The sequence below is a fragment of the Pelmatolapia mariae genome, linkage group LG16_19, assembly GCF_036321145.2.
Source record: "Pelmatolapia mariae isolate MD_Pm_ZW linkage group LG16_19, Pm_UMD_F_2, whole genome shotgun sequence".
Taxonomy (NCBI): domain Eukaryota; kingdom Metazoa; phylum Chordata; class Actinopteri; order Cichliformes; family Cichlidae; genus Pelmatolapia; species Pelmatolapia mariae.
Window position 1 is genome coordinate 23,682,244 of NC_086241.1, and position 13,660 is coordinate 23,695,903.

Sequence of the window (13,660 nt, forward strand, 5' to 3'; positions counted from 1 at the left end):
CCTTAATTCCGAAAGTGTATTTAGTTTTTACACACACTGCTTCCGCATTTCTGCTCAGTTTTTGTTAAATAAATGATGTCATGGCCCAATATATTCATCTTAGATTGTAATTACCTAATTTTAAGATTTGGTATAGACTAAATAGGTTTTTATTGTTTCCTTTAAAATCTACAGACATCGGCTGTACTTTCATCTTACCTATGGTCCCACACACTGATACAAATCCTCATCCTAATGAGGACACACATGATCTTTCTTTTAAGTGTTTCTGTTTTAACACAAAGCTGACAGCACAGCTGGAAACCAGGCCAAAGGGCACTTCACAGCAATCGCCACTGTGATCCCAGTGTAGAAACAGGTACAAGTAGAAATTGGGGCCACAATGCTACAAGTCTGATTGCTTATCGCTGTTTCTAGATTAGGCTCTTGCTGCTTAGCTGTGGTTGACATATACGCAGCTTAAATATCAGTTAGATTGTTTGCTAGTTTTGTGTTAGCATGCTGTTTATGCAGATGCTTGAAAAGAGTCTGTACAGTGGGGGGAATAATTATGTGATCCCCTGCTGAAATTGTAAGTTTGCCCACTTAAAAATAAATAAATAAACAGTCTCTAATTTTAATGGTAGCTTGATTAAAATTAGGGGAGGGGTTTGGGGGCAGAATATCAACCAAAAATGCAGAAAGAAATGCATTGCTTAAAAGTTATAAATTGATTTGTATGTAATTGAACAAAATAAGTATTTGATCCCCACACAAAACATGACTTGGCACTTGGTGGAGAAACACCAATTTGCCACCAGGATTGCACATGTCTCAATGGAATTTTGGTGCACTCCTCTTTACAGAAACTATCTAAATATTTTAGGTTATGTCTGTGAAGGTTCTCAATCATCCAGCTCATTGTAGTCTAAGGAGCTTGGAAAGAAAAAAGTCTGTACTTCTTTAAGTTTCCTTGAAGATGTTTCACCTCTTATCCGAGAAGCTTCTTCACTTCTAAGAGCAATTGTTGGACGGTCCCAGATTTTAAGCCCTATGGGAGTGTCCCCAAGAGGGTCATGGACCCCTTATTGATCCTCTACCTAATCACACGAGCCAAGGTGTGGAAACGGGTGTGGTTCCCAATCAGCCAAGGTTTCGGGTGAAACCTAGCCCTACCCTATCATGTGATTTACTGAGGTCAAATGGCCCAGGATGTGAGTGGGCGTTAAGGCGTCTGGGAAGGGATCTCAAAACAGTTGGTGTCGTAAGCCCCGCCCTCTGTTCAAAGATGGTCATTCACAGTGGACATAGATGGCTTCTTTAACTCCTCTTTCAAACCGTCTGTCTCCTCTGTCCAAAATGTGAACATTGGCGTCCTCGAAAGAGTTACCTTTGTCCTTTAGATGCAGACGGACAGCCGAGTCTTGTCCCATCGAGGTGACTCTTCTATGCTGTGCCATGCATTTATGAAATGGCTGTTTGGTCTCTCCGTTGTAGAGGTCTGGGCATTTCTTGCTACACTGTACAGCATACACTACGTTGTTAAGCTTGTGTTTAGGAGTTTTGTCTTTGGGATGAACCGGTTTTTGTTTGAGTGTGTGGCTGGGTCTGAAGTACACTGGGATGCTGTGCTTAGAGTTTTTCTGATAAACCGGCTACATAGTGAATGACAATATTGTTGCATTTGTCTTTCTGATCCACCCTAGTTGGTGTCTGATCTTCTCTTCTGTGCATCTTTGCTGACTTGATGAAAGCCCAATTAGGATATCCACATGTTTTAAGAGGTTACTGGCTACACCACTCCGTCACCTTAATGCACATTTTCTTAAGCCACTTTTTTCTTGTCTTAGCTGTATTTTTGGGGCCATTTTCTTACTACCCATCCACAACCCATCTTCAGTGTTCAGTCTGAGGGAAAGTCCTTTTTCAAGATTTTACAGTATACAGACCTGTCCAATCCTTACCAGACAAACAGCCCCAAAGTATAACGTTTCCACCTCCGTGCCTGACTGGGTGTGCGGTGTTCTTTAGGCTTTAGGTCATACTCAGCCTTTCTCTTCCTCCAAACACCACAAGCCAAGTTGATGCCAAAGAGCTCCATTTTGGTTTCATCTGACCACAGCACTTTCTCCAAGCCTCTCTGAATTATTTAGATGTTCACTTGCAAACTTAAGGTGGGCCTGTATATGTGCCTGTAAAGGATTCGGACCCAACACACTGTGTTTCCGTTCGTTTTGAGCTTTTTATTGAGAACACAGTAATACTTTTTCCGGCACACTCAGCAGCCGACTTCCAGTCAGCTGCACACTCCTCTCCCCTCTGGTGTCCAACATCACTGAAAAAGGAAAATCCTTGTCAGGACAATCACATCCACCTGTCCCATGGAAGATATATATAATAATAATAGTAATTATATATATCTTCCATGTCTGAATAATCACACCACCAGCTGTCACCTTCTCAGCAAGCTTCTTGTAGGTCTTGTGGCCCTTTCCAGCCTTCTGCAGGTCCTGACATCCTTTGACCTCCTGACATCCCACCATCTTTGCCCATGGTTGTGGAGAGGTTGGAGTGAGATCAGGATTATCTGTAATTGACTGATTAACTGAGTGATCTGTAATCTGCCTGCCACATGGGCGCAGAGCCAGACTGGCTAGAACAAGCTGGGTAGTAGGGGATCAAATATTTACTTTACTCAGTGACATGCAAATGAATCTATACGCTTTATTTTTCTGGATTTTTGGCTGATATTCAGTCTCTCTCCATTATAAAGAAACTACCATAAAAATTTCACACTGTTCAGTTCTTTGCAAGGGAGCAACTTCAGAAATTCAGCAGGGGCTTGAATGATTACTTCCCCCACTATAAGTGTGAGCAGTAGTTTAGCTTTTTTCCAAAATATAGGGTTAGCACCTATGATAACTTAGATCTCAGAGGTAAATTCTACACTAAAGCCAGTATGCAAATCAGTTTCCTAAAATTACAGAGTGAATAGGAAAAAAATCCCAACAAGATTATATAAACAACTTCCGAGAAAGAAAGATTATTCTATTAAAAACACAGCACAACTGCTCAGATGTGAGAAGACGTTTCTATTTTTCTAGGTCAGTGCCAGTGTGGACAGTGTACTTGCCACCCACCTGGGGACAGTCGTGTTCATGGCAAAAACTGTGAGTGTGACGACCGTCAGTGCGAGGACATCAGTGGAGAGGTCTGTGGAGGTAAGCGAACACACACAGACCCACACACACACACACACACACATTAAGTCTTTGTTGTGCCCTAAGGGGTCTTTGAAACTTTGCCGGTAGCGTTTGTAAATTTGAAGATCAGTGCACCGTGATCCTGTCTGCTCTCATTGATATCCACAGGCACAACCCTCTACACCCTTGAGCCTAATTTTAGAGAAACGTCTCTCAGCCACTGAAGCTTCTGTTTGAGGTGGCGTTCATAATTTGAACCATTTAGGCAGAGATGCTGTAATGAATAGCTCACACTAAAACATTAGAGGCTCAGTTGAATTTGATATTTCTCATTGTAGATGCTAGAGCTTGAGAAAAGACAGAGAGAGAGACTGGCAGAAGCCAGATAAAGACAAAAAAGCATTGTAGTGCAGGTCATGAGAGTCATATCAATGATTATCACAAAGCCTCTTTAATTTGACTCCACATGACTCAGAGTATTTTTTTGGATACATACACCACACGGAGATCTGCTTTTTGGGTCCTTTGCTGTAATGAAAGTGCTGGAAAAGTGATAAAATATGACACATAGACGGTTTTCCAAATAATAGCTCTTTTTTTTTCAAATTAATATCATTCTAACAACAGCGAGGAGCTTTTCCTTCACATGTATACCAAACAGGGAAGGTACTTAGTGAAACTCAGTTCACTGTTCAGTCAGTAAAGTTTCAAACTATTTGTCTTTTCTCTTAAATTCACATGTGATCTGTCTAACTGCTACCATATATCAATATGTGGATCTTCCAGGGTAGAGAGTTTTTTTTAAATGTTTTAGTGAGCTGTCTCACTATTGCATTAGTGGCGCAGTGCAGCATCTGAGGGTAATTTTCTGTAGTATTGATTGGATTATGGCCACTCATTGTCTGTTGGGCTGTCCAGGGACAATCCTTGAGGAGCCTTCTGGGTTAGCCTATCTCCAGCACTGCTGCACATGCAAACAAACATAAGCATACATACGAACAATAGGTCCACAATTATGTCTGTATACTGAAAAGCCCCTGTGTGGAAGTCACTGGGTATTTTGAGAAGCTGAAAGGCACTCTAAACAAGGTGACACGTGAGGATCAAACATATAGGAGCTTTGTTTCAAGGGGGTTTGTAAGAAACTTCATAAGTCATGGTACAGTGCTGTCAGTGCTGCTGACTGTTTGGACCTCATTGCAGACAACAGAGAAGAGACACGTGTATATAATTCAGTCCTTCTGTGTTAATAAGCTTGTCAGTCAGCTCAGTCCTTACTTGGCTCATGAGGGTTGTATCCAAAAACAAAGAACAAGAAGACAAAATTTTTACTTTGTACACTGCATTTTAGAGCGGTCCACTCTTTCTTCTGGTCCATAATTTCACCGTTTTTTTACACCTTCACTATGACAAAGACATATTCGTGTTATACGGGATAGAAAACATGGGTGGTCAGTCATACTGAACAGAAGATCACACAGGACCTTCTTCAATGTAGAGGCCACCTTGTACTTAGATGATTGAATTGGCTATAACATAATTGTGTTTTATTTCTCTTCCAAACTGGAGTTGTTTATTTTAATCTCACTGGAGCTACTCGTGACTGGATTTTGTTATTATTTGTCAGTTGGAAGTTTGAAAAGAACATCTTAGGCCCTCAGGCTTAAGGCAATAAATTGCTTTCTTTTCATATTGTATTATTAAGCGCCAAGTCTGAGTGTTGAACTTTTAAACTGTCCAGATTTTACATGCATAATTATTACTTTGATGTTTGGATTGACATGAACAGTAGTTAAAGTCTGAAGCTGGTCATTATGTTGGCTCCCACATTCATGTTTAGCCAGATTTCTGGCTGTGGGTATTAAGTGGGTATTATGACGGCTCCGTGCCCCACAAAGTCACACAGTAATCTCCAGATTTTACTGAGGTTTACTGAAACCACTGAAATCATGTCAATATATCTACAGTGAAAGTTTCTTTATGACAGGGATGTTGCTAGATACTTGCACTGTGTCTCTACTTGGATCCTTCTGTCTGTTGTGCACTTTGTACTTACTTTGATAGTGAAAGATCTTCATGGTGTCTTGAATCTGATATGCTGTTTGGTGCACTTGAAAATGACCACTACAACCTTTAAATGTCATGCCAGCTGTCCCATTTGCAACTTGTCAAGCAACATGCAACATTAAATTCTTCTTTAGTGACAATGGGAATTGAAAATGAACAGACATCAAAGCATGCATTAACAAATCAAAAGACAATAAGCTGCAAATAAATGTGCTGCTTTATGCTAACACTGGCCTCATCATTAGCATTGGCGGTGTATGCTCCTTATATTGGTTTTAAACTGTTCTGCAAATAAGCCAAAATGGCTGAGAACATACATTCCATCATAGCCAAATTGATAGCAGGTTTCACAATAATACAGCTTAGATAAAGTGTTGGGTTAATAAATGCATTAATATCAGATACCACATACCATCATGCATTTCTTTGTGAAATAATGATCAAAAATCAAAGAAATGCAAAGGAACAACAGAGGTTATCTTGCATTCTTTGTATTAATTAACCTCTGTGATCGCTTCAACAGTCTAATTCAAATGAACTATGTAAGTGCTAATGCCTGGCAAATACAGTGTGGTCACATGACATTTACAGAGGTGAGACCGAGGTTAGATGCTAGGCTGCTGAGGTCTAATTTTCACAGTTTGTGACTTTAAATTATAGTTGAGGGAAATTATAATAGGAGTCTTGTCAGTCTGCGATTACATCTAATATCTGGTATCTGCTTTGTTTGTATTTTCTACATACAAACACCCACCCTATTGGATCAGGATAAACCTTGTTCTCATTGTTCTGTTTAAAATAGACTCAAAAGAGATTCTTGCTGTGTGGTAACAGCTTTTAAACAGAAGGCAGCTTAGATCTTTTGCTCTCTCTTACTAGTTTCTTCTCTTCCTCCCTATACTCACACAGCTCCATTTTTTTCTTCCCTTTGTGGCACTGAACTCTAAACCTCTGCCAGATTCTTTCTGCAAGTAGCACAGATCTGCTGGGTTTGATACCAAGTTAACAAAATGCAATGCGATGCATGCTCCATTAAAAGCATATCTAAGTACTAAGTGAAGGCAGCTGCACTTGTTTGAGTTTTGTGAAAGGCAGGCGCAAACTAATTGAATGAGGGCTAGGTTTCTGCTCCTTTAAAGCAATTAACCACTCTCCCAAGCTGTCTGATTGAGCCAGTCGTGCATGGCTTTCTTTTTCACCCATTTGCTCAGAGAAACTTTGGCTTTAGAGTAAGTAGAAATGAACTTCTCAGTTTCTGGAAACAAATGAACAAATATTATATCTGAACCAAACTCCCTGAAGAAAAATTATAAAACACTAAGGAATATTATTCTATTATAATGTATGGGTATTTATTAAAAATTGAATAATAAATATGTCAAAACATTTTTTAAAAAGGGATACTTATTTTGTGTATTTATCATATAATATTGAATTTTATAGTAAAAAGCTGTTCCTGCAAATAAATAAATAAATAATAAAAACAAAATAATACAGAAAAATAATGATAAAAAATACCAGAATTAAAATAAATAAATATTGACTAAAATGTGCTGGTTTAAAAAAAAAATTAAATCTGTGCCTTGAAAATCTGTTCAAATTCAGTGAAATTAATCATTTAACTAAGTTTGGTTGTGTTTGTTTACATATACATAGGAGTCTTGACCGTTGAACTTTTATGGTGTTGAATCTGAAAAAATCTGAAAACAACCTGTTTGACTGACTGATGCAAACAACTATTTAAACATCCAAGGACTCAGTTGCTTCCTTTAACCAGCTACATGTCCCTGGTGTTGTGTGTGTTTTGTCTTTCATTGCCATTTTTTAAAATAAATGCATTTTATTTTGTTATTTTGCTATTGTGGTTTAACAACTCTTAAGAGCAGCTCCTTTCTTAATGGTTCCCTTTCTGTAGGATTTTAGTTAAAACAAAAAAAAGAAAGAAATTTTGAAGCAAATAGCCGTGGATTGGATCACTCCTGTGTACCTCTACATTAAACAATTTGGAGCAAGGTAAGGGTGTTCTCGTAACCACCTGGCATCTGTTGCCAGATGTGAACACAAAGGAATCAGTCAATGATGCAACTGGGTCTGCACCGCGTTTATTTAAACATAAGCATGGTGTGAGTGATGCAAGACTTCTGTTGGAGGTGGGAGACATAATTGTTATAGTGGCTGTCAAAACCACACTGATGCTAACAGCTATTTAGACATCCCGGGAGCAGTTGCCTCCTTCAGCCAATTATCGTGCATTTCCCTGATTTTATATGTGTGGTGAAAATATTTGTGTGTTTTCGTCTGCCATTGCCATTTCTTGTTTTTCATCTCTCTCTGAAGCACTGGAGATTCATTAAGGACAGGACAAGACCAGTGATGACAGTTCCTTTCATGTCCCCAGGGGAAATACAATAAGCTTGCTGCGTCTCTCTCTCATCTTCCTGTAGCTCTGCCTCCTTGTACTGCCTATTAGTGTCAAGGTTCGATGTCTGCACTGTCAACTTCCAGTATTTATGTTCTTTATTGCCGTCTTTTTTACTCTCCTGTGGCATTTCTCTCGACTTTTGCTGCTAGTGAAAGCTTTACTCTTTTTTTTTCTTTTTTTTTTAATTTTTCTTGTATTTGCAGTGTTTTCTCATGGCCATGCTCCATATTCTGTCTCCTTTTAAACGAAGGCCCTTCTGCCCTCCACCGCCAGGTCACGGTTACTGTTCATGTGGACGGTGCATCTGTGAGGAGGGCTGGTTTGGGAAGCTGTGCCAGTTCCCCAGGTCTTGTGATATGAGCGATGCCCAGAGCAAGGAGCTTTGTGAGACCTCTGATGGTGTTATATGCAGTGGAAAAGGTGAGCAATATTTCCTTTTGTTTGGTGGTGTTTGGGAAAAACATTTCTAAAAGTTAATATTTGAATTTCAACTGAGAAGAACATTTTTATGGCCCGTTTTGATAAAAAAAAAAAAAAAAAGAAAGTTTGGTAAATACACACATGTGAAATACTACATAAACACAAAATGTACATTTATTTATGTTTTAAAGATTGTAGGTCATAAGTATGAATATGATGTAGAACATTGGATTCAATATCAATGTAAACTAGCAGGAATAGCAATAATTGTATGCTAGTATAATGAACATCCACTGAAAGCTGATCATATTCCACATATAAAAAAGCAATGCAACAAAAGTATAACCACATATTTTTTCTAAAAATCTTAGAAATTCAGAAACCTATTTCCCATTCCCATTGTTTTCAAATGCACATATTATTCAAACATGTTTAATATTTAATATCTAAAGTGTGTTTTTAATTCAGTAATATAAGTAGAACCTGTAGGTTTTGAATAAATCACCACGTCCTTTGTACAAAACTACCTTGACTTTTGCTCATAGGAATGAAAATCCCTTCCCTCTTGTCTATCAGAGCTCTCCTGGGTATTTTTGTTGGGTCGATATATTGAGCATATATTATCTTAATGGTTCCCTCTCTGTTGGCCAGTAGTACTAATGCCCTGGCTCCCTATTGATTTTCCCTTTATTTTGACCCTCTCGAATTCTTCAGCATTCATAATAGAACAAATGCAGTTATATGTTCTAAAGGCAAACCATAGTAACAAATCTGATGGTGACAAGGTAATTATGTTTGACTTCTGGGTTGAGAAAAAAAAACAATCAAGAAGCCTTCAAATAATCAATACCTTAAAAACAAACTAAGAGCAGTGTGTTTAGGAAAATAAGCATTCAGTGCCTTAACAGTACATGTATGTCCAACATAAGACTTAAGATAACAGGGTAACTGAACAATCCAGTATGTTACGTATAAACCTAACCTGTGTGAAAATGTTTAAAGCACTATGTATAAGTAAAAATGACTAAAACACCACAGCAGTGATTGTCCCAGAGATAGGAACGAAAGTAGCTCAGTTGATGACGCTAATTGAGCTGGAGGGAAAATATTAGCGGACTACAGTCACTTGGGGTTATTCCTGAAATACATTATTTAGTTGAAATGCATAAATATGTCAATATACAGTGTCTGATGCTACCACAAAAGTCTTTTATAATTATTCATTTTATAACTGTGAACTTATACAATACGTGTAAACAATAATATTTTACATCATCGCTGAGTAATAGTATACAATACATTATATATGATATATATACAATCATATATATCATATATTTGAATGTAACATTACTGAGCCACAACCACTGTTGATACAGTACAAGGTATTGCTTGTGTATTATTTACATTTTACTTATCCTAATAATTTTTAACAATAATTTTCTTATTACCAAGCTATGATAAGAAGTTTAGCCAAAAACTGATACATTTGTATTCTGAGGATAAGTTGTGGTTTGATAGGAATAACTCAAGGCCTCAATTCACTATGGATGACCACATAGGATTTACATGAAAGCACAGTGAATACAGATGTTCCTCACCTAAGCCAGGGTCAGGGTGTTTTATAATGTTAAGTATGTTTCCTTTATCCCTTCTAGGAATAATAAAGAAGGTTATTAGCAGTCTGAAAAATTCATCTAGAAAGGCAGCTAAACTCAAGGAAAGCAAGGAATAGTTCAAGGGAATACTAAAAGGGAGAGATTGTCTCAATCTATTGGAGATAATCAGAGTATCAGACTTGATTGGCGATTCAGTGCAAGCAGTTATGTCCTGATCATTGAAATGAGCCTAATTCAGATAACACTAGAAGATGATGTTACTTAGAAGATTTACATTTACACTGAAACATTTTTATCATGTAGTCTGTGGTTTAAATACTTAGACTTTTATTAGGCAAACTTTTATCATGTTACCTACAGCATTATAGTCAAATAATTCAATCTCAGCTAGCTGAGTGTATTTAATTAAATGAGTAATAGAAAATTAACAAAAATGTTCTTGTTCACATCATGTATTGTGATCAAAAGGAAGATTTTGTTGCTTTTATCACTGATCTTGATATAGTTGTATTTTGAGTAATTACATTATTGTCTGATATTTATAGACTAAATTTTGGAGGTATAGAAATTTTAATTGACAGTAAATATACTGATCATTAGTTGCAGCAGGAGCAGCTGTCGACTTTATTCTTTACACTGCGCATTGTCACTACATTGTATGTATCATTAGGTGGCAAATGACACCCCGCAGCAGGATTTTTTTCTCTGTTGCATAGCAGTGAATCCACAGAAATAGACCTGCTGCTCTGAGTCCAGCCCTGCAAAGCCAAGGATGGTGTGAAAATGAAGACGAGCATGTTCATTCTCCATGCTCCGCTACACCGAGGCACAAGAGCTACCTTTCCTCGCCTCCTCCTGTTGTTTCACTGTTTCACTTTCTCTCCTTCTCCTTCTTACTTCATCTGCTCCCACCTTTCATAGTGGTTTTCCTGTAACCCAGTGAATGTGGATACAAACTGGGGGGATTGAAACCATAGTTGCTGGACCTCTGGGTGTGAGCTCAGGAAAAATAAAGTGGACAGCAGTAGATTTGTTTCTCTCTACCAGTCTTTAATACTTTATTATCCTGCTGCTGCCCTTAAGAGTGAGAGAGAGAGAGAGAGAGAATGATAGAGAGAAGAATAGACACTGATGGGCATGACAGGAAGTTTAAAGTGTGGGTGGATTGGTATCCTGGTGGTGAAAGCATATTAGTGGCCATTTCCCCAGAATACATGTCATATTCACTCAGCCCAGTATTATCTTCTGTGCAAAATAAGTAATTTACAGCAAATAACGAATATACACTGCCAAAATCCCAGCTGAAATGAAAAAAAATATGATGTTAATATACAGTTCTCAATGTGTATGCTCGTGTGTGTGTGGTCTGCATGTGTGTATTACAGGTTCCTGTCATTGTGGTAAGTGTATCTGCAATCCCCAAGACTGGTGGGTGTCCGGAGAGTACTGTGAGTGTGACGACCGAGAGTGTGATAAGCACGACGGGATCATCTGCACAGGTAATGAAATGCAAAAAAGGAGAGACAATCAATCAAATACAGTCGATACAATCAGAATAAGTAAAAATGGTAAATACTAGAAGATAATGGGTAATATAAAAGTCAAAGTCACAGCTGAGCATTTCCACCTTTGGACTGAAGTGCCCCAGAGATGAGTGCCAGATGTTTTATTTCCATGAGGGTAGTCAAGCTGAAGGTTTATGTTTTTATTACATTAGTATTTCTAACACTGAAAAGAGAGATTAGCACGCTACATTGTTGGAGTTACTGTATAATTTGCTCTTCTTCAAAACCAATTTATGTTTTAAATGTGTGTGGCTGAATTAATTTAAATGTGCAACTTGCCTCTATCTAATGGAGAGTAGTTTTATGATGTTTGAATAGAGTCGAAGGTGGGCAGGTGTGCTCAAGATGCAGAGGGGCTGGGAGAAGCAGGGACTAATTTACATTTTCAAAGGTTGGCCCTTACTAAGGATGAAAAAGGTGCTGAGTTAAATCAATGCCATTTTAATGGCCTTGCTTCTAAACATTTGTTTTTGAAAAGATCAATTTTTAGGGGTTTTCTAAAAGAAAATACTGAAGCAGAACTTTATTGAAGAGCGACACCTTAGCAGAAAGAGGGAGCCGCATGAGGAAACGAGCAGTAGTATAATGTTAAAATCAAATTACTTTCATGAGTAACAATCCCAGTGAACCAGAGATGGGGTGTGGGCTTGTGTGACAGCTGTTTTTATAGAAACAGTAAAACTAATCATAAAACAACTATCATAACAGTTTAAACTGTTAGCTTATATTAAATCTAAACACTTAAAATAGCTAGTTAAGCAGTGATTAGCTGTTAAATGCACTACATGTAATGGATGAATAGTTAAAACAGCTAAAACAGCTTGTCGTAACTGACAAAACCATGACTAACATAACTAAATTATGTCAGAAGTTTGTAAAATTTGCTTAACTGAAATCCATAATGAGCGCTTTTAAACATTTTGTACACCGTTTATTGTTGTTGTTGTTTTTTTGTACTACTCATTTTGTATTAATGTTAATGGTTGTGCCTGACAACCATAAACAACTGCATACCTATATGCCATATGGCTGTTTATCCACAGGAGCTTTATTCTCATCACTGACTGTGGAAAGTTTAGTACACATCTAATTATTTTTGCCCTGGGGGCCTGTCAGAATCTGAATAGCTTCACAAGTGCTTCTCATCATGACTTTAAGAGTCCAAATGTCAGCCTTAATGTCATTCAAATGAGCATCAGTGTTTCCAGATGCAGATCGACATTGCTTAAACACAGGGAGCAAACTAAGAAAATGCATTGGAGCATCTGGCAAATGTGCCTGACTACCATTACTGACTGCAGTATAAATGTGAAAATAACCATATCCTTGGAAGTTATTTTATTGGAATAGCGTTTTACATGGAAAGGCAATTCCAGAAAGGGATTTAATATTTGGATAAAAGAGTTGCTGTGGGTTTTTTTTTTTTTTTCCCAGATAGCAGTGATTGAGTCATTTCTTGCCGTTTTGTAAAGATTAAAAATGTTTGACAAAAGTTAGCCAATAAATTACTTTGCATCCAGAGATTTCATGGATCCTTCAGTGCTGTGGATTCTCATTACACATACAACTGATGAGTGATGTGGAAAATTTAGCATATTAGGAATGCTTGCTGGCTAATTTCATGCACTGCATACGATAATTTCAGCAATCGTATTAGAAGAGAGACAAAAATGTCTGTCGGGTCGCCTGCTACACAGGTAAATATGTGAAGCAAAATAAATGACGTTTTCTCACGATGTACAATTTTTTCAATTTGTGTTTTGTCAGTGGGATGAAAATAAAATGAAGAAGAGGTTTGAGTTTACTGTATTCATGAGAGCTGTTTAATCATGTGAAATGTTTGTGAGTCAGGAAAAAATTGGTTTAAGTAAATTCTGAATAAACTAAGAACCGACTCTTTATGTGGATGTTTTCATTCAGGAGAGCATGAACCAATAATGAATCTTCCTCTGGCACTTCTGTGAATTATTCTAAAACTCCTATAAAACATCCAGATCATTAGTAAATCTTGGAAATTTCACCTGCGCAGCAATAAATCCTTCAGGGGACAGATACAAAGTACAAAATATAGATGTGTTTATTTTAGCTATATCTTGAAATTCGGGAAGAGGTGAGCACATGTGATCATCCACATCTGAAGTTCAGAAAGTTTTTTTTTCTTTTTATACTGACTTTTTTTGTGCTTACTCGTCTTTCACATATTGGAACACAGCGAGATCCTTGACTATCTCCAAATTAGATGAAAGGAGCCTGAAAGTCTGGCTGGTTCTCGAGGCTTCCAGACACTTAAATAGACGTCGCCTATGCAGAGACCTCGAGGTCAAAGCAGAGGCTCCACTGATCATGACTTTTTCAGACCTCCCCATCATAGTAAAATCTCACAGG

At 37.8% G+C, this 13,660-nt stretch overlaps 1 protein-coding gene across 1 annotated transcript in view; it reads left to right on the plus strand.

Moving 5' to 3' along the window:
* itgbl1 (integrin, beta-like 1) overlaps positions 1–13,660 on the plus strand; it is a 49,171-nt gene that overhangs the window by 31,940 nt on the left and 3,571 nt on the right. The window contains exons 8-10 of the mRNA XM_063497214.1: positions 3,084–3,200; positions 7,945–8,091; positions 11,096–11,209. Coding sequence (XP_063353284.1) covers positions 3,084–3,200; positions 7,945–8,091; positions 11,096–11,209 — 378 coding nt within the window. The remainder of the gene's footprint in view (positions 1–3,083; positions 3,201–7,944; positions 8,092–11,095; positions 11,210–13,660) is intronic.